A 25,133-nucleotide genomic window follows, 5' to 3' on the forward strand; every position below is an offset into this window, starting at 1 on the left:
CATTTTAATTGTTGTTACCTTGTTGTACAGTACCTTGTAACATTTGTTTTGAAAGGTGCTATATAAATAAAGTTTATTATTATTATTATTATTATTAATGCTGCTGCTGCTGCTGCTGCTGCTGTGTCTTTAAATCTACCACTCCTAGATCTGATCTCACTGTTTATCAGGTTTCATCTGTCCATACAGGTACTGACAGGTCGTTGTACTGCACCATGTGACCTCCTGTCTCTTTATCACAATGAACTTCAAACTGTAAAACACCCTCACTGAGTCATGTGATTTCCTGTAAACACAGAGAAGGAAGTGAAAGTAAAAAAGCTTAAACGCCATTTTAGAGTGAACGGAGCAGAAGCAGAGAAACTGAAGTTTCAGACAGGTGAGTTTTAACACAACATTATTGTTGTTATCATTATCATTGTTGTTGTTGTTGGAGGAGGGAAGAAGAGTCAGACGTAGTCCTACAGACGTCAGCACATTGTCTCAGTTTCACCTCGACACAACTTCTTCTAACTCAGAACAAACATCGACTTGAACTAAACGATGGCCTGAGAAAACTTTAGAGGTCAAAGGTCATTATAGTTGTCATGAGATTGAACGTATTGTCTTGATACTGTGTGTGTGTGTGTGTGTGTGTGTGTGTGTGTGTGTGTGTGTGTGTGTGTGTGTGTGTGTGTGTGTGTGTGTGTCAGGTTTCATCTGTCCATACAGGTGTAATACCAGGAGTTCCCCAGCAGGTGGCGCCATCCTGCTGTATAAAGAGACTTCCTCTCTCTGCCACTACTAAACTGAACAATAAGCAGAGGGAGAAGAAGAAAGTTAAACAGTTCAGAAACTATTTCAGAATGAACGGAGCAGAAGGAGGAGTGTTTGAGACAAGTGAGTGTTAACACAACATTATTATTATTCAATTACTTCTTTATTTCAGACCCAAGGGGGTCCATATTACAATAAAAGCACAATAAAAAGAGACAGAATACGAGTAAAAAAGAAAAATACAAAGTACAGAGCCTTCCCCACTATTCAGTGTAGGCCTACAAACAAACATGTTCTAAAATGATTCCACAGTCTGGACCAAAATCTGACAGACCTGCATAAAAAAACAGCAATAAGGTCATTTTCTGATTCAGATGCCCTACACATAAATCTGTGCATCAGATTGCACAGAACAGCAGAGCAGGTGGGTACCCCGACACTGACAAACATATGGCTTACACTGGAGCTTCTTGGCACTCTCAACAGTAGCCTCATGCTGTCATTATAAGCCACTGTGAGCTTTCTTATACCTACTACCTACCTTGTTTATAGCGACACCACAGGTGGGCCGTGTACAAGGGTGTGCAATACGCTTTAAAAAGTGAGATCATTACAGATACAGAGCACATGCTAAACTTAGGACACAGCATGTTTGCTTGTGCATAGAGCTTACGACGCTGCCTGTACATATCTTTATCATTGGACAAGTCATTAGCAATAATATGCCCCAGATACTTAATCTCGCTACACACACCAAGTGCAGTGTATAGTGATGATAGTTTGTCCTCAGTGTATCTGGGTGTGACAGGTGATCAGACTCTGTGTGTGTTTCTGGTTTCCCTCTCAGACCGACTGAAGTCCTGAAGATGAGTGTTAATGTGGAGGAAGAGGAGGACGGACCAGAGTCTCCAGGATCCATCTGTCCCTTTCTGAAGAGTGACCGGTCCAAAGGAGATCCTCCAGACTACAATCCTGGACCTGGACCTGGATCCATCTGTGAGTCTGTGAATAGTAACTGGTCCAAAGATGAACCTCTTCACTTCAGACCTGGACCTGGACCTGGACCTGGACCTGGACCTGGACCTGAACCTGGATCCATCTGTCTCTCCATGAAGAGTGACCGGTCCATAAATGAACCTCTTCACTTCAGACCTGCACCTGGACCTGGACCTGGACCTGGACTTGGATCCATCTGTGAGTCTGTGAATAGTAACTGGTCCAAAGATGAACCTCTTCACTTCAGACCTGGACCTGGACCTGGACCTGGACCTCCAGAGTCACGGTAAGAGACAGTTTCTACTGTAAACTGAGCTGAAGATGATTCAGTCTTTAGACTCATGTGAAGGAAACAGAGAGAAACCAGGAACCAGATCCATCAGACTCTGAAAGTTCAAAACAAACCTCAGAGATAGAAACACACACACACACACACACACACACACACACACACACACACACACACACACACACACACACACACACACACACACACACACACACACACACACACACACCAGAATAAAGTAAAACAGACAGCTGGTAGCAACAGGCAGGGAGGATTTCCTGAGTGTCTCTGTAGTGCGGTGTGGGTATATCAGTCTATTGCTGAAGGAGCTGCTGTGGCTGATCAGTACGTTGTGGAGAGGGTCTGCAGGAGAGTCAGTGTCTTCCAGACCGTGGACAGTCTTCTCCTCTCCAACACTTCTGTCAGATGAAGCACAGCGTCCTCATGTTCCTGTGTCTTCAGCCTCAGTCAGTGGACGTTGCTGCAGCAACAGCAGCCAGTGGAGCTGAGACTGTGACATGTTGTTGATCCAGAAATGTGTTGACAGGAGGAAGAGGAGTGGTGTCTCTGTGGACCAGCAGCTGTCCAGCTGTGGTCTCTGTCAGGACGTCCTGAAGGATCCAGTCTCCACCAGCTGTGGACACTGGTTCTGCAGACAGTGCTTCACCTCAGACTGGGACCAGTCTGGTTCTTCAGGACCCCCCTCCTGTCCCCAGTGTGGAAAAAGACCCAGAACCAGAGGTGAGCTGCAGACAGCCAATCAGAGCAGCTGTGGACAAAGTGAGACTGAACATCTGTCTGCTGATGTGGTCATTTGTTGTTTTCTCCAGAGTCATTGTTCCATCACACAGCACTGACATTTCAGATGATGATTCAAACCTTCTCTTTGTTGTCTGTAGTTTTTCTGTAGCTGATGAAAATAATCTGATCAGATTGTCAGACTCTCTGTCTTCAGTCTGACTCTGTCTCTTCTCTCTCAGCAGATGGTGGTCTGCAGGAGGTTTTAGATCAACATAAGATCAGTCTGAGGAGCAGATGTGAACGAGTGACTGAAGGAACTGAGGCAACAGGAAGTGGAACAGGAAGTGGAACCCTCCTCAACAGCATCTACACTGAGCTCTACATCACAGAGGGACAGAGTGAAGAGGTTAATACCCAACATGAGGTGAGACAGCTGGAGACAACGTCCAAGAAGAAGACCCTCCATGACACTCCAATCAGGTGCAACGACATCTTTAAAGACTTACCTGTCCAAGAGACAGAGGACATCTCTACGGTCTCACCTGTCCAACAGAGAGAGGACGTCTCTACGGTCTCACCTGTCCAACAGAGAGAGGACGTCTCTACGGTCTCACCTGTCCAACAGAGAGAGGACGTCTCTACGGTCTCACCCGTCCAACAGAGAGAGGACGTCTCTAAGGTCTCACCTGTCCAACAGAGAGAGGACGTCTCTACGGTCTCACCTGTCCAACAGAGAGAGGACGTCTCTACAGTCTCACCTGTCCAACAGAGACCCATCAGAGTGGTTCTGACCAACGGCGTCGCTGGTGTTGGAAAAACCTTCTCGGTGCAGAAGTTTACTCTGGACTGGGCCGAGGGCTTGGAGAACCAAGATGTCAGTCTGCTGGTTCCTCTTTCGTTCAGGGAGCTGAACCTGATCAGAGATCAGCGGTTGAGTCTTCTCAGGCTGCTCCATGTTTTCCATCCAACATTACAGAAGGTCACAGCAGAGCAGCTGGCTGTCTGTAAACTTCTCTTCATCTTTGACGGCCTGGATGAAAGCCGACTGTCACTGGACTTCAACAACAGGGAGGTTGTGTCTGATGTCACACAGACGTCATCAGTCAACGTGCTGCTGACAAACCTCATCCAGGGGAATCTGCTTCCCTCGGCTCTGGTCTGGATCACCTCCAGACCTGCAGCAGCCAATCAGATCCCTCCTACATGTGTCGACAGGGTAACAGAGGTCCGAGGCTTCACTGACGCCCAGATGGAGGAGTACTTCAGGAGGAGGTCCAGTGATGAAGATCTGTCCAGAAGAATCATCTCACACATCCAGACGTCCAGGACCCTCCACATCATGTGTCAAGTCCCAGTCTTCTGCTGGATCAGTGCTACAGTTCTGGAGCACATGTTGACCACAGACCAGAGAGGAGAGCTGCCCAAGACCACGACGGACCTGTTCTCACACTTCCTGCTGGTCCAGACAAAGAGGAAGAAGAACAAGTACGGTGAAGGACATGAGACGAGTCCACAGGAGCTGACGGAGGCCGACAGGGAAGTTCTTCTGAAGCTGGGGAGGCTGGCGTTTGAACAGCTGGAGGAAGGAAACATCATGTTCTACCAAGAAGACCTGGAGCAGTGTGGTCTGGATGTCACAGAGGCCTTGGTGAACTCAGGACTCTGTACTGAGATCTTCAAAAGAGAGAGTGTGATCTTCCAGAAAACAGTCTACTGCTTTGTTCATCTGAGTGTTCAGGAGTTTCTGGCTGCAGTCTACATGTTCCATTGTTTCACCAACAGGAACACACAGGTCCTCAAGAAGTTCCTGGGAAAACAAGGTAATGCTTCAACCCTGGATGTCTTCCTGCAGGGAGCCATGCAGAAATCCCTCAAAAATAAAAACGGTCACCTGGACCTGTTTGTTCGCTTCCTTCATGGCCTCTCTCTGGAGTCCAACCAGAGGCTGTTAGGAGGTCTGCTGGGTCAGACAGACAACAGTCCAGAAACCATCCAGAGAACCATCAACAACCTGAAGAAGATGAAGAGTGTTAAAATCTCTCCTGACAGAAGCATCAACATCTTCCACTGTCTGACGGAGATGAAGGACCAGTCAGTTCATCAGGAGATCCAACAGTTCCTGGAGTCAGAGAAAAGATCAGAGAAGGAACTCTCTGAGATCCAGTGTTCAGCTCTGGCCTACATGCTGCAGATGTCAGAGCAGGTTCTGGACGAGCTGGACCTGAAGAAGTACAAGACATCAGCAGAGGGACGACGGAGACTGATCCCAGCTGTGAGGAACTGCAGGAAGGCTGGGTGAGTCCAGACATGATCAATATAATTATTGAGTCTCAGTTGTGTTTTTTTCTGGAGGTGTAGTAAAAGCTGTGAGCTCCAACATGGGGATTTTTCAGCTTGCTGTGATATTACTAAATAATCACAAAGTTATTATGATTTTTTTTTTCAATTGACCTTTCGGTTTTATTCAGATCTTCCACCTCAGTGTTTCCAGGTGTTCATGAACCATAGATTTAACCCTTTAGAGTGGGGACACACTACACGATTTTCACAGTCGTTGACAATTTAGAAAAGACCTGGGGTCTCATTTATAACCGTTGCGTACGCACAAAACGGGTCTGAAAGTGGCGTACGTGACTTTCCACGCCAAGGTTGTGATCTATAAAAATCAAACTTGACGGGAGAATGTGCACAGCTCTAAGCAAACTCTGAGCCATGCGTACGCTGGTTTGGAGGAAAAGGGGAATTGGAGACACAGACGGTGTGGTGGTGAACTGAAGTCAGACTCAGGAAGTGATGAGTGAGAAGAACGATTATGTTTTTATTATCGGCCGTCACACATTTAATTTCAACCCGTATGCGTTAGATCCATGTTGCCACGGTGATTTAATTCAACAGCGCCCTTATTTTGCATCGGACTGATGTTTCAGAAACATCTTCTTAGAATCTAACTTAAAATTCAAAATCAAAATTCCTTCTCCTCCTACTGTATATTTAATCACCACCATCTCTCCGTCATATTGTTCACTCCCAGAGCGCAGGAGGAGGAGAGGACGGCGCGGCTGCATGGGATAAATACATGGTGTAAATAATGTTCCTATGATACTGTGTGAACATGATCGAGAGTCAATTAAATCTCAAACCCTGGGGAAAAAAATCCAGTAATCGTTCGCACAATTGTTACATTCTGTTTTCTTGTTATCAAGAGAAGTGTCATGTTTGATCATTCCTCAGAATGTAACTGATTCTACTAATTATTCAAAGTTTTATCGATCAGTCTAATTACTGTAAATAATACAGCGGTGAGCCCCGTGCGTAATTCAGCACCACGGCACCGCTGGAGGAGAAAGGAGGGAGAGTGAGACCATGATGAAATGGTTAATAACTCGTTTCAGATTAAAACTGTTGTCATTGTTGTAACTATGTGCCGAACCGGGTCCAGCATGTGAGAGGCAGCGCACCAAAACAACACCGCGTGGCTCTGAGCCGCTGACGCCGTTAACAGCTGCAGCAACACGTCACGTCGCCACTTTCACACCTGCAGCTAATTCACAACACCGACAGAACAACAGCACGTCAGGCTCATTGACATGCAGATCACATTCATGTGGTGGTTTGCATTGACCATCTAGGGTTAAAACAGGGCGTGTACAGGGCGGAACGTGAAGCGGATTCAGCTGCGCACACTTGTAGGAACTCTGTGATTTATAAAGGGAAGTTTGCTTGCAAGTGTGCGTACGCAGGGTTTTATATATATATATATATATATATCTTAATATTTACTGGCGCACGCAAAACTTGGCTTTTGGGCGTACGTACACTTTTAGTAACGAGCCCACTCACAGTTTTATATGGTCTCATTTATAAAACTGTGCGTGGGCTCGTTACTAAAAGTGTAACTAATTAAATGTACGACGGCCGATAATAAAAACATAATCGTTCTTCTCAATCATTTCTTGAGTCTGACTTCAGTTCACAAATTCACAATTCCCCTTTTCCTCCAAACCAGCGTACGCATGGCTCAGAGTTTGCTTAGAGCTGCGCACATTCTCCCGTCAAGTTTGTTTTTTATAGATCACAACCTTGGCGTGAAAAGTCACGTACGCCACTTTCAGGCCCGTTTTGTGCGTACGCAACGGTTATAAATGAGACCCCTGAAGTTCTCACTAACCGCCTGGCTTTAGCAGATTTTTATGTGTTTCATGTGTGAATTGGACAGAAGAGCAGCGTTGCCATGGAGATGTAGACAAATCACCACCCACAGACCAATAAATAACAATGAACCAGTAGATCTATAGCTATTCAATTTAATTTTCAGAGGGAAATTCAGTGATGTGGTTGTTTTTTCGTGCACGTCCGCAGCACAGCTTGGTAGGAAAAAAGTAAAAACATGCGCATAGGTGGTCTGGAGTGGTCTTGATGGTTTTGATATTCAACCTGCACTTGAACACATGTAGGCCTGGATTTTGTTATTATTTCTGTTGGAGGATATAAGCAAGTGGCGTTTTTTGTGCCAAATTTGTTCTTCACAGGAGAGAAACTGTGTTTAAAGTTTAAAGAAAGCCATTAAAATAGTCTTTGAATTTAAATATACGGTAGCACTACATAATACGGCCCGCGACTTACAGCGTACCTACCGCTCTCTTGCCGCTTATTTCACACAAGTACTGAGTAACTGCAGCTCACTTTCCCCCCTGTTTCCCCCGTGCATTTACAGTGTAACTAGGCTGCGTCTTAGCGCGTAACTTACATCCTGCTTCACACCAACTTCCACAGAAGTACAGGGTAACTCTCGCTGTTTTACAGTTTAACTAGGCTGCGTCTTGGCACGTAACTCCTGTCCTACTTTACACCAAATTACACAGTAACTCTCGCTCACTCCGCCACTAATTACCCCGCATTTTACAGTATAACTAGGCTGTGTCTTAGAGCGTAACTCCCGTACAATTACGTCCTACTTTCCCCGGACTTACAGTGTAACTCCTGCCAGGTACATTAGAAATTAAATAGTCTACTGTACAATATGAGCACAGTTGCAATCCATGTTTTCCAAAAGTGTCAGCAGCGACATTTCACCTCTATTTCAGAGATTTATTATTCATTATTTAATTGTATGGTTTGGAATAGGTGAGAAATAGGTATAGAGTGTGGACATTTTCCAATACAGTAACAGGCTGGCTGGTAGCAAACTTACCTCTCTAAAATGCACATCTATGAAAGTCTAGTTCTGTCATCCAAGGGCAAAACACAAACTATACAGTAATACATCCACAATAATGAGTCATTCGGAGAGTTAGAAAATGTTTTTATTATTTATTAACCAGAAAACACATGACACATCCACATCCATGATCATTCATAAACTTTAAGTACAGTAAGTACCCTACTGTAAGTGAGCACTGTTACCCCTCCTTAGTCTGCACCTACACAGTAGCTGTCATGCACCTACACACTACTTGTCTTAGAGTTACCCAGTAAGTAGAGGGTAACGGGCTGTATTATAAAGTAATGGCTGTTACTCCCTCCTTACGCTGCACCTATACAGTAGCTGTCATGCACCTACACACTACTTGTCTTAGAGTTACCCAGTAAGTAGAGGGTAACGGGCTGTATTATAAAGTAATGGCTGTTACTCCCTCCTTAGTCTGCACCTATACAGTAGCTGTCATGCACCTACACTGTACTTGTCTTAGAGTTACCCAGTAAGTAGAGGGTAACGGGCTGTATTATAAAGTATTCTTTGTTATTCCCTCCTTAGAGTGCAAATACACTGTAATTGTCCTGCAACTACAATGTAGTTGTCCCGGAGTTACCCAGTACCTACAAAGTAGCGGGCTGTATTATAAAGTATTCTTTGTTATTCCCTCCTTAGTGTGCAAATACACTGTAATTGTCCTGCAACTACACTGTAGTTGTCCTGGAGTTACCCAGTACCTTCTACTGCAGCTGTAAACTACTGTCTAAGTAGAACCAGTAAGTTAGAACACAGTTTGTTTCACGAGATAACATCATCTGAAAGTACAGTAATACAAAGACAAAACTAACTGAAGTGTCCCTGACATCATAAAATAACAGATTTCTACTGGCTTTTGTTATTTACATTAAAGTTCAGTTTTGTTCCTTCTGTTATAAACTGTTTCATTTAGTTTTGATCCATCTGTCTGGTCCTTCTAGGTCTAAAATAGTCAGTCAAGTCAGTTTCATTTGACAAAATGTACTTTCTAAGTTAGAAGAGTCAAGTTGAAAAGATTGTTGTGATACTACTATCACACCGGAGTGTGACACTCAGTAATGGAGAATGGATGGGCTCCTCCATAAAAGGTGATCTTGATCTTGATCCAGCTCCTTGGGTCAAGGCAGAGATCAGGGTCATGGGTGGCGTGCCATCTCCCTCGTCAGGTACCATTTTCATGGCATCTCAAAAACCTCACCTGTGTAGAAACATAATTATATATTGTATCATCAACTTCATCACATAAATGCATCACTGTAAAATAAAGTGAGAAAATTAGTAACTTTGAACGGTACAGTTTTTCTCATCATGGAATACTTAATCCCGGTTTTACCTTTCACATCATAAATCATTAGCCTTTTAAACCATAACTTGTGATTTTTAAGCATATTAATCAATTACAAATTATACATATTTTTTTCTTTAACTATTGAGTAAATATTTTAACCATTTAAAAATCTTCAATTTTACAAAATCAATGCTATGACCATACTGTTTCACAACTGTAGGCTGCACCAGTACATTATTGTTACTCTTGACTGTATTCATCATACCAGTCATTACCAACAGTAACGTTAGCTAATGGAGCTAATGTGGACAGTACTAACACAAATACAGTTCCCGGTTAGCGTGGTGCAGGGGAAAACACACACTATTATCTTTAGCACAAGCTAACATTGCTAGCTGCGTTAGCATAGCTACTTAACTCACCAAGAGGTTGATAACGCGGTCAAACTGCCGTCGCACAGGTCCTGGGTTCATCCCTCTCGTCTCCCGGGGTGTTTGCTCTGTGTTTAAATCAACATATCACATCGTAGACATTGCATAATTTCCCTCATTTCTCCACTTCGTCTCCTCCTGTCGTCCCTGCGGCCGTGTCAACAAGCTCCGTCCTCGCTGTGAGGTGGGACTTTCTACCTTCTCAACAGGCAACCAATGGCAAGTGAGCAGCTTCTGGTCTGACCAATGACAGATGGTCAAATCTGAGAGACTGTGGTAGTCAAATAGGATGAAATAAGTTGTCAATCACAGTCACTCACCTTTGACCATCTGTCATTGGTCAGACCAGAAGCTGCTCACTTGCCATTGGTTGCCTGTTGAGAAGGTAGAAAGTCCCACCTCACAGCGAGGACGGAGCTTGTTGACACAGCCAGGGACGACAGGAGGAGACGAAGTGGAGAAATGAGGGAAATTATGCAATGTCTACGATGTGATATGTTGATTTAAACACAGAGCAAACACCCCGGGAGACGTGAGGGATGAACCGAGGACCTGTGCGACGGCAGTTTGACCGCGTTATCAACCTCTTGGTGAGTTAAGTAGCTATGCTAACGCAGCTAGCAATGTTAGCTTGTGCTAAAGATAATAGTGTGTGTTTTCCCCTGCACCAGCTAACCGGGAACTGTATTTGTGTTAGTACTGTCCACATTAGCTCCATTAGCTAACGTTACTGTTGGTAATGACTGGTATGATGAATACAGTCAAGAGTAACAATAATGTACTGGTGCAGCCTACAGTTGTGAAACAGTATGGTCATAGCATTGATTTTGTAAAATTGAAGATTTTTAAATGGTTAAAATATTTACTCAATAGTTAAAGAAAAAAATATGTATAATTTGTAATTGATTAATATGCTTAAAAATCACAAGTTATGGTTTAAAAGGCTAATGATTTATGATGTGAAAGGTAAAACCGGGATTAAGTATTCCATGATGAGAAAAACTGTACCGTTCAAAGTTACTAATTTTCTCACTTTGTTTTACAGTGATGCATTTATGTGATGAAGTTGATGATACAATATATAATTATGTTTCTACACAGGTGAGGTTTTTGAGATGCCATGAAAATGGTACCTGACGAGGGAGATGGCACGCCACCCATGACCCTGATCTCTGCCTTGACCCAAGGAGCTGGATCAAGATCAAGATCACCTTTTATGGAGGAGCCCATCCATTCTCCATTACTGAGTGTCACACTCCGGTGTGATAGTAGTATCACAACAATCTTTTCAACTTGACTCTTCTAACTTAGAAAGTACATTTTGTCAAATGAAACTGACTTGACTGACTATTTTAGACCTAGAAGGACCAGACAGATGGATCAAAACTAAATGAAACAGTTTTATAACAGAAGGAACAAAACTGAACTTTAATGTAAATAACAAAAGCCAGTAGAAATCTGTTATTTTATGATGTCAGGGACACTTCAGTTAGTTTTGTCTTTGTATTACTGTACTTTCAGATGATGTTATCTCGTGAAACAAACTGTGTTCTAACTTACTGGTTCTACTTAGACAGTAGTTACAGCTGCAGTAGAAGGTACTGGGTAACTCCAGGACAACTACAGTGTAGTTGCAGGACAATTACAGTGTATTTGCACACTAAGGAGGGAATAACAAAGAATACTTTATAATACAGCCCGCTACTTTGTAGGTACTGGGTAACTCCGGGACAACTACATTGTAGTTGCAGGACAATTACAGTGTATTTGCACTCTAAGGAGGGAATAACAAAGAATACTTTATAATACAGCCCGTTACCCTCTACTTACTGGGTAACTCTAAGACAAGTACAGTGTAGGTGCATGACAGCTACTGTATAGGTGCAGACTAAGGAGGGAGTAACAGCCATTACTTTATAATACAGCCCGTTACCCTCTACTTACTGGGTAACTCTAAGACAAGTAGTGTGTAGGTGCATGACAGCTACTGTATAGGTGCAGCGTAAGGAGGGAGTAACAGCCATTACTTTATAATACAGCCCGTTACCCTCTACTTACTGGGTAACTCTAAGACAAGTAGTGTGTAGGTGCATGACAGCTACTGTGTAGGTGCAGACTAAGGAGGGAGTAACAGCCATTACTTTATAATACAGCCCGTTACCCTCTACTTACTGGGTAACTCTAAGACAAGTAGTGTGTAGGTGCATGACAGCTACTGTATAGGTGCAGACTAAGGAGGGAGTAACAGCCATTACTTTATAATACAGCCCGTTACCCTCTACTTACTTGGTAACTCTAAGACAAGTAGTGTGTAGGTGCATGACAGCTACTGTATAGGTGCAGACTAAGGAGGGAGTAACAGCCATTACTTTATAATACAGCCCGTTACCCTCTACTTACTGGGTAACTCTAAGACAAGTAGTGTGTAGGTGCATGACAGCTACTGTGTAGGTGCAGACTAAGGAGGGGTAACAGTGCTCACTTACAGTAGGGCACTTACTGTACTTATCCCTTGTGTTGTCCTCACATTAAACAGACATCCCTTGTCTCCTAGGGTCACATTGTCCCCAATGATTGATCCCGCTGTCTTGATATTACGATTGCCACACACACACACACACACACACACACACACACACACACACACAGACAAGCATGCAGGAACGTACGCAGGGGCTCATCCCGATATACACGTGCGTGGGGTCGGGGGGGGGGGGGGGATTATTATTATAAAAAAAATTATTATTATAATTATTACTATTATAAAAAAATATCCCATACCTTTATCTTTTTTATCTCATATGTATATTGTACAGCTTACACAGAAACATGACCAATGACAAGTTATGTGTAGATAGATAGATAGATAGATAGATAGATAGATAGATAGATAGATAGATAGATAGATAGATAGATAGATAGATAGATAGATAGATAGATAGATAGATAACGTGGTCACCAATCAATCACTCTGGTCACCAATCAATCAATCAATCAATTTAGTTCCAAATTCCCAGCAGCACACTCACCGCAGTATGGAAGCGAACAGCTTTTGCAGATATATTTGATTGATAGATAGATAGATAGATAGATAGATAGATAGATAGATAGATAGATAGATAGATAGATAGATAGATAGATAGATAGATAGATAGATAGATAGATAGATAGATAGAGTGGTCATCAATCAATCAATCTGGTCACCAATCAATCAAAAAATAATTATTATTATTATAAGAAATATCCCATACCTTTATCTTTTTTTATCTCATATTTTTATTGTACAGCTTACACAGAAACATGATCAATGACAAGTTATGTTTAGATAGATAGATAGATAGATAGATAGATAGATAGATAGATAGATAGATAGATAGATAGATAGATAGATAGATAGATAGATAGATAGATAGATAGATAGATAGAGTGGTCACCAATCAATCACTCTGGTCACCAATCAACAAACAATCAATCAATCAATCAATCAATCAATCAAGTTCCAAATTCCCAGCAGCACACTCACCGCAGTATGGAAGCGAACAGCTTTTGCAGATATATTTTTTACACCCGCAGCACAAAGTGTAGGTTTTGTTGTCCTTTTTCCGCGGGCAAAACTGACACCTCTTCCTCTTACTCGCTCCCCCGGTGAGGTTATCTGCTCCTGCTCCTGCTGCTCCTGCTGCTCCTGCTGCTCCTGCTGCTCCTGCTGCTGCTGCTGCTGCTGCTGCTGCTGCTGCTGCTGCTGCATCCTCACGTCCATCGCAAAATCTAGATCTAGCCCCCATCCGAATCCCTCGTACGATTGCTGCTGATGCTGTTGTACGGGGGAGACGCTCCCTCCTTTCTATCAATGGACTCACCAGCGCCTTTCCCAGCTGCTCGAGAAACACCCTCCTCTTGTTCCGCTTCTGAGACATCCAGTCAGGGTTCATTTCTCTCCATATCACGAAGGCGTTGTAGGCGGAAATGTCGATTATGTTGTGGAAAATGACCAAGGGCCAGCGAGCGGTCATCCTTCTACAGCTGTACGTTCCAATCACCTTGTCGAGGTTATCGACACCTCCTTTGTTGCAGTTGTAGTCTAGTATGATGACCGGCTTTCTGTCACGGCGATCGCTCACTCCGGCCTCCTCCGTGTGCTTCGTGCTGACCAGTATCACGTTTTTGTTTTTCTTGGGCACATAAGAAACCACAGCGGTGGTTGGCGTGAAGGCAAATTTCGACGAGAACACAGCTCTTCCCTTCGCCTGGAGCAGTTCAAGCGGAAGCTCGGGCTTGTTTTTTCGAATGGTGCCGACCATGGTCATCTTTCTTTTCAGCAACTGCTGTCCGAGTTCATAAGAGGTGAAGAAATTGTCACATGTGACATTGCGATCCCTCAGTCCCTCCGTGACATCGAGCACAACCCGCATCCCCTGGTTCTTTTCTGGACCTGGACCTGGACCTTCTCTTCCTCTTCCTCTTCCTCTTCCTCTTCCTCTTCCTCTTCCTCTTCCTCGTTCTCCTACGCCGGTGGTGACGGTGGTGTCCGCGGAGGCGGCGGCGGCGGCGGCGGTGCTGGTGCTGGCGCTGCTGGTGCTGGCCTTCCCCGTATACACTTGCATCTTCCAAGCGTAACTGGATTTTGCATCACACGCCACCCATGACTTGATCCCATATTTTGCAGGCTTGCTGGGCATATACTGCCGAAAGGGACAGCGGCCTTTGAACGGAACCAGTTGTTCGTCCACCGTTACCTCAGGCCCTGGGTTGTAGAAGTACGGCAACCGACCCACCCACTCGTCCCAGACCTCTCTTATGGCCGCCAGTTTGTCAGTGGCACTTCTCGCGGGTCTCGACTCGCGGTCGTCAAATCTCAGCAGTCTGGAGTAGACGTGAAAGACTTTCAGCGGCATCGTGGCACGAAAGATGGCCCGTCCGCTCTCTGCGTCCCATAGACTAGCCGTAGCCTCACCTCGGGACCTGTAAACGCCCGCTAAGAGCAGCAGCCCTATGTAGGCGCGAAGATCGGTGGCATCCATGGGTTTCCAGCCGTCGTCTCCGTATTTCCGACGCCCCTCCAAATTTGTCATCTTCAAAATTATAATTTCTATCAACGGAGTGGTGAACATGAGAAATGTGGAGACAATGTCGTGGGCGAGGGCGAGTGAATATTCTGTCGGTCCCGGTGGGCCAGTTGTTGGCAGTGGTGGTGGTGGTGGTGACGGCGACGACGGCGGTGTAATGTTACTTTCCACCCTCCCGTCATTTCTACCCTGCTGCCGTTCATTGTATGCTATGGAGGACCATTTAATTTTGCCATTTTTTGAGAAAAAACCTTCTTCTTCTCTGTCCACTTCTTCTTCTTCTTCTTCTTCCCCGCGCTCTTCTCTTTCCACGAGTTCACTTTCTTCTTCTTCACTTTCTTCTTCTTCACTTTCTTCTCCTTCTTCTTCGCTGTCTTCTTCTTTTTCACTGTGTTCTTCTTCACTGTGTTCTTCTTCTTCACTGTGTTCTTCTTCTTCTTCTTCTTCTTCTTCTTCTTCTTCTTCACCACTGTCTTCTTCTTCTTCACTGTGTTCTTCTATTCCTACTCTTACGTCTTCTTCCAATCCTCCACTTTCCTCTCCTTCAGACCATGACATATTGTGCTCTGGATTACATTCATCACAATCTTCTTCCTCAAACACATCCTCCACTTGTTCATCACCACCATCATCATCATCATCATCATCATCAAGGCATGCATTTGAAAGCATCTGTTTTAGACGGCCTAGAGCGCCTAATTCTTGACTCATGGCTACAGCGCAGTATTGTGGTGGTGTTGTTTTTGTTGTAATGTTTTGCTGTATTTGGACTAGGACTTGTAGTAGTACAACTTTGTTCCCATTAGCAAGGCAAGACAAGGCAATAGGATATAGAAAGCCAATTTTATTTGTACAGCACTTAGAAGTTTCAAGCACAATGTGAGAAATCCAACATCATCATCATCATCATCATCATCATCACAGTCCACATTCTTCTTCTCCCTAGACATCAGTAAACTGTTCCTCAGCTTTTTTGTTTTGAGACATTAGAGGTGGGAATTATGGAGTCGACAAGTCTTCTCTGTGCCATGAATATGTTCTGCTCTGTCACTGAACCAGGTGCAATCACTCATTAGCTCACCTTCCTGACTAAACTGCTGTGCTGATTGGACTCAACTGGTTTAGTGGAGGAGGAGAAGAACAAACTCACGACATGGAGATGACTTGATGTCTCCACTTGTCCTTTTCCTACAACAGACCTTTATTTTCACATGCTGAGATTTACATCAGATTTCTGTGAATCAGACCTCAGTTGAGTGGTTTGAAAGCAGTTCTTCTGTAATTTGTTTGTGCACTCCAAAACTCCAATACTCATCCCCCTCCCGGCAGTTTTTTGGTCTGTTGTGCAGTCAACTGACAGAGTTGTAGCTAGCTACAGACATTTGTTTCTGTTTTGTTTGTTTTGTCTTGTAATTTCAGTGTATGTTTCTGCACACCCACACAAACACAGAGTGCTTCCTCAATCAGCAGATGCCGTCACTGCCAACACTGTCTCAGCAGTGAACATTTTTGCAGTGGCTCTTGGGGCAGTTGATATTGTGGTGCTCAGATTTCTGTGAATCAGATCTCAGTGGATTGTTTCTCTCTTCTTTGTCCTTCCTCTGTGAGTCTGTGCCAGTGTCTGCTGTTTGCTCTGTGAGTGAGCTCTGTAACTGTGAGCTTTCTCTATTCTCTGCCCTTCCTCTCTGTGTCTGTGTCCGTATCTGTGCCTCTGTCTGCAGTTTGCTTTGTGAGTGAACTGTGTAACTGTGAACTTTCCCGCTTCTCTGTTCTTCATCGCTGAGTCTGGATCTGTGCCTGTGTCCGCAGTTTGCTCTGTGAGTGAGCTCTGTGCCTGTGAGCTTTGTCTGTCCTTCCTATCTGTATCTGTGTCCATATCTGTGCCTCTGTCTGCAGTTTGCTCAGTGAGTGAGGTGACCTCTGTAACTGTGAACTTTCTGTCTTCTCTGTCCTTCCTCTCTGTATCTGTGTCTGTATCTGTGTCTGTATCTGTGTCTGTATCTGTGACTCTGTCTGCAGTTTGCTTTGTGAGTGAGCTTTGTAACTGTGAACTTTCTCTCTTCTATATCCTTCCTCGCTGTGGCTGTATCTGTGCCTGCAGTTTGCTCTGTGACTGAGCATTCTCTCCTCTCTGTCCTTCCTTGCTGAGTCTGAGTCTGCAGTTTGCTTTGTGAGTGAGCTTTGTAACTGTGAACTTTCTCTCTTCTATATCCTTCCTCGCTGTGGCTGTATCTGTGCCTGCAGTTTGCTCTGTGACTGAGCATTCTCTCCTCTCTGTCCTTCCTTGCTGAGTCTGAGTCTGCAGTTTGCTTTGTGAGTGAGTTCTGTAACTGTGAGCTTTCCCTCCTGTCTGTCCTTCCTCACTGAGTCTGTGGCTCTATTTGTGCCTGTGTTTGCGGTTTGCTCAGTGAGTGAGGTGACCTCTGTAACTGTGAACTTTCTGTCTTCTCTGTCCTTCCTCTCTGAGTCTGTGTGAGTTCTGTGTCTGAACTTTCTGTCTTCTCTGTGAGTGAGCTCTGTGCCTGAACTTTGACTGTGAACTTTCCCTCTTCTCTGTCCTTCCTCTCTGAGTCTGTGTGAGCTCTGTGTCTGAACTTTCTGTCTTCTCTGTCCTTCCTCTCTGGGTCTGTGTCCATAGCTGTGCCTGTGTTCGCGGTTTGCTCAGTGAGTGAGGCAACCTCTGTAACTGTGAACTTTCCGTCTTTCCTGTCCTTCCTCTCTAAGTCTGAGTCTGCAGTTTGTCTGTGAGTGAGTTCTGTAACTGTGAACTTTCCCTCCTCTCTGTCCTTCCTCGCTAAGTCTGTGGCCCTATCTGTGCCTGTGTTTGCGGTTTGCTCAGTGAGTGAGGCAACCTTTGTAACTGTAAACTTTCTGTCTTCGCTGTCCTTCCTCTCTGGGTCTGTGTCCGTATCTGTGCCCGTGTCTGCAGTTTGCTTTGTGAGTGAGGCGACCTCTGTATCTGTGAACTTTCCCTCTTCTCTGTCCTTCCTCTCTGGGTCTGTGTCCGTATCTGTGCCTGTGTTCGCGGTTTGCTCAGTGAGTGAGGCGACCTCTGTAACTGTGAACTTTCCCTCTTCTCTGTCCTTCCTCTCTGAGTCTGTGTCTGCAGCTTGTGTGTGCCTGTGAGCTTTCTCTCTTCTCTGTCCTTCTTCTCTGTGTCTGTGTCCGTATCTGTGCCCATGTCTGCAGTTTGCTTTGTGAGTGAGCTCTGTGCCTGCGAGCTTTGTCTGTTCTCTGTCCTTTCTCTCTGCGTCTGTGTCCCTATCTGTGCATGTGCCTGCGGTTTGCTCTGTGAGTGAGCTCTGTGACTGAACTTTCTGTCTTCTCTGTCCTTCCTCTCTGTGTCTGTGTCCGTATCTGTGCCCATGTCTGCAGTTTGCTTTGTGAGTGAGCTCTGTGCCTGCGAGCTTTGTCTGTTCTCTGTCCTTTCTCTCTGCGTCTGTGTCCCTATCTGTGCATGTGCCTGCGGTTTGCTCAGTGAGTGAGCTCTGTGACTGAACTTTCTGTCTACGCTGTCCTTCCTCTCTGTGTCTGTGTCCGTATCTGTGCCCATGTCTGCAGTTTGCTCAGTGAGTGAGGCGACCTCTGTAACTGTGAACTTTCCCTCTTCTCTGTCCTTCCTCTCTGTATCTGTGTCTGTATCTGTGCCTCTGTCTGCAGTTTGCTTTGTGAGTGAGCTTTGTAACTGTGAACTTTCTCTCATCCATATCCTTCCTCGCTGTGCCTGTATCTGTGCCTGGGCCTGCTGTTTGCTCTTTGACTGAGCATTCTCTCTTCTCTGTCCTTCCTTGCTGAGTCTGAGTCTGCAGTTTGCTCTGTGAGTGAGTTCTGTAACTGTGAGCTTTCCCTACTCTCTGTCCTTCCTCGCTGAGTCTGTGGCTCTATCTGTGCCTGTGTTTGCTGTTTGCTCAGTGAGTGAGGAGACCTCTGTAACCGTGAGCTTTCCCTACTCTCTGTCCTTCCTCGCTGAGTCTGTGGCTGTATCTGTGCCTGTGTTTGCGGTTTGCTCAGTGAGTGAGGAGACCTCTGTAACAGTGAGCTTTCCCTCCTCTCTGTCCTTCCTCGCTGAGTCTGTGTCTGTATCTGTGCCTGTGTTTGTGGTTTGCTCAGTGGGTGAGGAGACCTCTGTAACTGTGAACTTTCTGTCTTCTCTGTCCTTCCTCTCTGTATCTGTGTCTGTATCTGAGCCTCTGTCTGCAGTTTGCTTTGTGAGTGAGCTTTGTAACTTTCAACTTTCTCTCTTCTCTGTCCTTCCTCGCTGAGTCTGAGTCTGCAGTTTGCTCTGTGAGTGAGCTCTGTGCCTGCGAGCTTTGTCTGTTCTCTGACCTTCCTCTCTGAGTCTGTGTCCCTATCTGTGCGTGTGCAGCAGTTTGCTCTGTGAGTGAGCTCTGTGACTCAACTTTCTGTCTTCTCTGTCCTTCCTTGCTGGGTCTGTGTCTGTAGCTGTGCCTGTGTTTGCGGTTTGCTCAGTGAGTGAGGCAACCTCTGTAACTGTGAACTTTCTGTCTTCTCTGTCCTTCCTCTCTGTATCTGTGTCTGTATATGAGCCTCTGTCTGCAGATTGCTTTGTGAGTGAGGTTTGTAACTGTGAACTTTCTCTCTTCTATATCCTTCCTCGCTGTGCCTGTATCTGTGCGTGGGCCTGCTGTTTGCTCTGTGACTGAGCATTCTCTCTTCTCTGTCCTTCCTTGCTGAGTCTGAGTCTGCAGTTTGCTCTGTGAGTGAGTGAGTTCTGTAACAGTGAGCTTTCCCTCCTCTCTGTCCTTCCTCTCTGGGTCTGTGTCCGTATCTGTGCCTGTGTTCGCGGTTTGCTCAGTGAGTGAGCTCTGTGCCTGCGAGCTTTGTCTGTTCTCTGTCCTTCCTCTCTGTATCTGTGTCTGTATCTGAGCCTCTGTCTGCAGTTTGCTTTGTGAGTGAGCTTTGTAACTTTCAACTTTCTCACTTCTCTGTCCTTCCTTGCTGAGTCTGAGTCTGCAGTTTGCTCTGTGAGTGAGCTCTGTGACTCAACTTTCTGTCTTCTCTGTCCTTCCTCGCTGGGTCTGTGTCCGTATCTGTGCCTGTGTTTGCGGTTTGCTCAGTGAGTGAGGCAACCTCTGTAACTGTGAACTTTCTGTCTTCTCTGTCCTTCCTCTCTGTATCTGTGTCTGTATCTGAGCCTCTGTCTGCAGATTGCTTTGTGAGTGAGGTTTGTAACTGTGAACTTTCTCTCTTCTATATCCTTCCTCGCTGTGCCTGTATCTGTGCGTGGGCCTGCTGTTTGCTCTGTGACTGAGCATTCTCTCTTCTCTGTCCTTCCTTGCTGAGTCTGAGTCTGCAGTTTGCTCTGTGAGTGAGTGAGTTCTGTAACAGTGAGCTTTCCCTCCTCTCTGTCCTTCCTCTCTGGGACTGTGTCCGTATCTGTGCCTGTGTTCGCGGTTTGCTCAGTGAGTGAGCTCTGTGCCTGCGAGCTTTGTCTGTTCTCTGTCCTTCCTCTCTGTATCTGTGTCTGTATCTGAGCCTCTGTCTGCAGTTTGCTTTGTGAGTGAGCTTTGTAACTTTCAACTTTCTCACTTCTCTGTCCTTCCTTGCTGAGTCTGAGTCTGCAGTTTGCTCTGTGAGTGAGCTCTGTGACTCAACTTTCTGTCTTCTCTGTCCTTCTTCGCTGGGTCTGTGTCCGTATCTGTGCCTGTGTTTGCGGTTTGCTCAGTGAGTGAGGCAACCTCTGTAACTGTGAACTTTCTGTCTTCTCTGTCCTTCCTCTCTGTATCTGTGTCTGTATCTGAGCCTCTGTCTGCAGATTGCTTTGTGAGTGAGGTTTGTAACTGTGAACTTTCTCTCTTCTATATCCTTCCTCGCTGTGCCTGTATCTGTGCGTGGGCCTGCTGTTTGCTCTGTGACTGAGCATTCCCTCTTCTCTGTTCTTCATCGCTGAGTCTGGATCTGTGCCTGTGTCCGCAGTTTGCTCTGTGAGTGAGCTCTGTGCCTGTGAGCTTTGTCTGTCCTTCCTATCTGTATCTGTGTCCATATCTGTGCCTCTGTCTGCAGTTTGCTCAGTGAGTGAGGTGACCTCTGTAACTGTGAACTTTCTGTCTTCTCTGTCCTTCCTCTCTGTATCTGTGTCTGTATCTGTGTCTGTATCTGTGTCTGTATCTGTGACTCTGTCTGCAGTTTGCTTTGTGAGTGAGCTTTGTAACTGTGAACTTTCTCTCTTCTATATCCTTCCTCGCTGTGGCTGTATCTGTGCCTGCAGTTTGCTCTGTGACTGAGCATTCTCTCCTCTCTGTCCTTCCTTGCTGAGTCTGAGTCTGCAGTTTGCTTTGTGAGTGAGCTTTGTAACTGTGAACTTTCTCTCTTCTATATCCTTCCTCGCTGTGGCTGTATCTGTGCCTGCAGTTTGCTCTGTGACTGAGCATTCTCTCCTCTCTGTCCTTCCTTGCTGAGTCTGAGTCTGCAGTTTGCTTTGTGAGTGAGTTCTGTAACTGTGAGCTTTCCCTCCTGTCTGTCCTTCCTCACTGAGTCTGTGGCTCTATTTGTGCCTGTGTTTGCGGTTTGCTCAGTGAGTGAGGTGACCTCTGTAACTGTGAACTTTCTGTCTTCTCTGTCCTTCCTCTCTGAGTCTGTGTGAGCTCTGTGTCTGAACTTTCTGTCTTCTCTGTGAGTGAGCTCTGTGCCTGAACTTTGACTGTGAACTTTCCCTCTTCTCTGTCCTTCCTCTCTGAGTCTGTGTGAGCTCTGTGTCTGAACTTTCTGTCTTCTCTGTCCTTCCTCTCTGGGTCTGTGTCCATAGCTGTGCCTGTGTTCGCGGTTTGCTCAGTGAGTGAGGCAACCTCTGTAACTGTGAACTTTCCGTCTTTCCTGTCCTTCCTCTCTAAGTCTGAGTCTGCAGTTTGTCTGTGAGTGAGTTCTGTAACTGTGAACTTTCCCTCCTCTCTGTCCTTCCTCGCTAAGTCTGTGGCCCTATCTGTGCCTGTGTTTGCGGTTTGCTCAGTGAGTGAGGCAACCTTTGTAACTGTAAACTTTCTGTCTTCGCTGTCCTTCCTCTCTGGGTCTGTGTCCGTATCTGTGCCCGTGTCTGCAGTTTGCTTTGTGAGTGAGGCGACCTCTGTATCTGTGAACTTTCCCTCTTCTCTGTCCTTCCTCTCTGGGTCTGTGTCCGTATCTGTGCCTGTGTTCGCGGTTTGCTCAGTGAGTGAGGCGACCTCTGTAACTGTGAACTTTCCCTCTTCTCTGTCCTTCCTCTCTGAGTCTGTGTCTGCAGCTTGTGTGTGCCTGTGAGCTTTCTCTCTTCTCTGTCCTTCTTCTCTGTGTCTGTGTCCGTATCTGTGCCCATGTCTGCAGTTTGCTTTGTGAGTGAGCTCTGTGCCTGCGAGCTTTGTCTGTTCTCTGTCCTTTCTCTCTGCGTCTGTGTCCCTATCTGTGCATGTGCCTGCGGTTTGCTCTGTGAGTGAGCTCTGTGACTGAACTTTCTGTCTTCTCTGTCCTTCCTCTCTGTGTCTGTGTCCGTATCTGTGCCCATGTCTGCAGTTTGCTTTGTGAGTGAGCTCTGTGCCTGCGAGCTTTGTCTGTTCTCTGTCCTTTCTCTCTGCGTCTGTGTCCCTATCTGTGCATGTGCCTGCGGTTTGCTCAGTGAGTGAGCTCTGTGACTGAACTTTCTGTCTACGCTGTCCTTCCTCTCTGTGTCTGTGTCCGTATCTGTGCCCATGTCTGCAGTTTGCTCAGTGAGTGAGGCGACCTCTGTAACTGTGAACTTTCCCTCTTCTCTGTCCTTCCTCTCTGTATCTGTGTCTGTATCTGTGCCTCTGTCTGCAGTTTGCTTTGTGAGTGAGCTTTGTAACTGTGAACTTTCTCTCATCCATATCCTTCCTCGCTGTGCCTGTATCTGTGCCTGGGCCTGCTGTTTGCTCTTTGACTGAGCATTCTCTCTTCTCTGTCCTTCCTTGCTGAGTCTGAGTCTGCAGTTTGCTCTGTGAGTGAGTTCTGTAACTGTGAGCTTTCCCTACTCTCTGTCCTTCCTCGCTGAGTCTGTGGCTCTATCTGTGCCTGTGTTTGCTGTTTGCTCAGTGAGTGAGGAGACCTCTGTAACCGTGAGCTTTCCCTACTCTCTGTCCTTCCTCGCTGAGTCTGTGGCTGTATCTGTGCCTGTGTTTGCGGTTTGCTCAGTGAGTGAGGAGACCTCTGTAACAGTGAGCTTTCCCTCCTCTCTGTCCTTCCTCGCTGAGTCTGTGTCTGTATCTGTGCCTGTGTTTGTGGTTTGCTCAGTGGGTGAGGAGACCTCTGTAACTGTGAACTTTCTGTCTTCTCTGTCCTTCCTCTCTGTATCTGTGTCTGTATCTGAGCCTCTGTCTGCAGTTTGCTTTGTGAGTGAGCTTTGTAACTTTCAACTTTCTCTCTTCTCTGTCCTTCCTCGCTGAGTCTGAGTCTGCAGTTTGCTCTGTGAGTGAGCTCTGTGCCTGCGAGCTTTGTCTGTTCTCTGACCTTCCTCTCTGAGTCTGTGTCCCTATCTGTGCGTGTGCAGCAGTTTGCTCTGTGAGTGAGCTCTGTGACTCAACTTTCTGTCTTCTCTGTCCTTCCTTGCTGGGTCTGTGTCTGTAGCTGTGCCTGTGTTTGCGGTTTGCTCAGTGAGTGAGGCAACCTCTGTAACTGTGAACTTTCTGTCTTCTCTGTCCTTCCTCTCTGTATCTGTGTCTGTATATGAGCCTCTGTCTGCAGATTGCTTTGTGAGTGAGGTTTGTAACTGTGAACTTTCTCTCTTCTATATCCTTCCTCGCTGTGCCTGTATCTGTGCGTGGGCCTGCTGTTTGCTCTGTGACTGAGCATTCTCTCTTCTCTGTCCTTCCTTGCTGAGTCTGAGTCTGCAGTTTGCTCTGTGAGTGAGTGAGTTCTGTAACAGTGAGCTTTCCCTCCTCTCTGTCCTTCCTCTCTGGGTCTGTGTCCGTATCTGTGCCTGTGTTCGCGGTTTGCTCAGTGAGTGAGCTCTGTGCCTGCGAGCTTTGTCTGTTCTCTGTCCTTCCTCTCTGTATCTGTGTCTGTATCTGAGCCTCTGTCTGCAGTTTGCTTTGTGAGTGAGCTTTGTAACTTTCAACTTTCTCACTTCTCTGTCCTTCCTTGCTGAGTCTGAGTCTGCAGTTTGCTCTGTGAGTGAGCTCTGTGACTCAACTTTCTGTCTTCTCTGTCCTTCCTCGCTGGGTCTGTGTCCGTATCTGTGCCTGTGTTTGCGGTTTGCTCAGTGAGTGAGGCAACCTCTGTAACTGTGAACTTTCTGTCTTCTCTGTCCTTCCTCTCTGTATCTGTGTCTGTATCTGAGCCTCTGTCTGCAGATTGCTTTGTGAGTGAGGTTTGTAACTGTGAACTTTCTCTCTTCTATATCCTTCCTCGCTGTGCCTGTATCTGTGCGTGGGCCTGCTGTTTGCTCTGTGACTGAGCATTCTCTCTTCTCTGTCCTTCCTTGCTGAGTCTGAGTCTGCAGTTTGCTCTGTGAGTGAGTGAGTTCTGTAACAGTGAGCTTTCCCTCCTCTCTGTCCTTCCTCTCTGGGACTGTGTCCGTATCTGTGCCTGTGTTCGCGGTTTGCTCAGTGAGTGAGCTCTGTGCCTGCGAGCTTTGTCTGTTCTCTGTCCTTCCTCTCTGTATCTGTGTCTGTATCTGAGCCTCTGTCTGCAGTTTGCTTTGTGAGTGAGCTTTGTAACTTTCAACTTTCTCACTTCTCTGTCCTTCCTTGCTGAGTCTGAGTCTGCAGTTTGCTCTGTGAGTGAGCTCTGTGACTCAACTTTCTGTCTTCTCTGTCCTTCTTCGCTGGGTCTGTGTCCGTATCTGTGCCTGTGTTTGCGGTTTGCTCAGTGAGTGAGGCAACCTCTGTAACTGTGAACTTTCTGTCTTCTCTGTCCTTCCTCTCTGTATCTGTGTCTGTATCTGAGCCTCTGTCTGCAGATTGCTTTGTGAGTGAGGTTTGTAACTGTGAACTTTCTCTCTTCTATATCCTTCCTCGCTGTGCCTGTATCTGTGCGTGGGCCTGCTGTTTGCTCTGTGACTGAGCATTCCCTCTTCTCTGTTCTTCATCGCTGAGTCTGGATCTGTGCCTGTGTCCGCAGTTTGCTCTGTGAGTGAGCTCTGTGCCTGTGAGCTTTGTCTGTCCTTCCTATCTGTATCTGTGTCCATATCTGTGCCTCTGTCTGCAGTTTGCTCAGTGAGTGAGGTGACCTCTGTAACTGTGAACTTTCTGTCTTCTCTGTCCTTCCTCTCTGTATCTGTGTCTGTATCTGTGTCTGTATCTGTGTCTGTATCTGTGACTCTGTCTGCAGTTTGCTTTGTGAGTGAGCTTTGTAACTGTGAACTTTCTCTCTTCTATATCCTTCCTCGCTG

General features: G+C 45.9%; 1 protein-coding gene across 1 annotated transcript in view; it reads left to right on the top strand.

The window, feature by feature from the left end:
- The first annotated feature begins 306 nt into the window (after positions 1-306).
- Positions 307-25,133, top strand: part of LOC146969721 (NACHT, LRR and PYD domains-containing protein 3-like) — a 264,684-nt gene continuing 239,857 nt past the window's right edge. The window contains exons 1-6 of the mRNA XM_085804885.1: positions 307-379; positions 693-879; positions 1,604-2,038; positions 2,589-2,782; positions 3,025-3,288; positions 3,505-5,077. Coding sequence (XP_085661011.1) covers positions 1,623-2,038; positions 2,589-2,782; positions 3,025-3,288; positions 3,505-5,077 — 2,447 coding nt within the window. The 5' untranslated portion in view covers positions 307-379; positions 693-879; positions 1,604-1,622. The remainder of the gene's footprint in view (positions 380-692; positions 880-1,603; positions 2,039-2,588; positions 2,783-3,024; positions 3,289-3,504; positions 5,078-25,133) is intronic.

The sequence above is a fragment of the Trachurus japonicus genome, chromosome 17, assembly GCF_045865225.1.
Source record: "Trachurus japonicus isolate A0001 chromosome 17, Traja_1.0".
Lineage (NCBI taxonomy): Eukaryota > Metazoa > Chordata > Actinopteri > Carangiformes > Carangidae > Trachurus > Trachurus japonicus.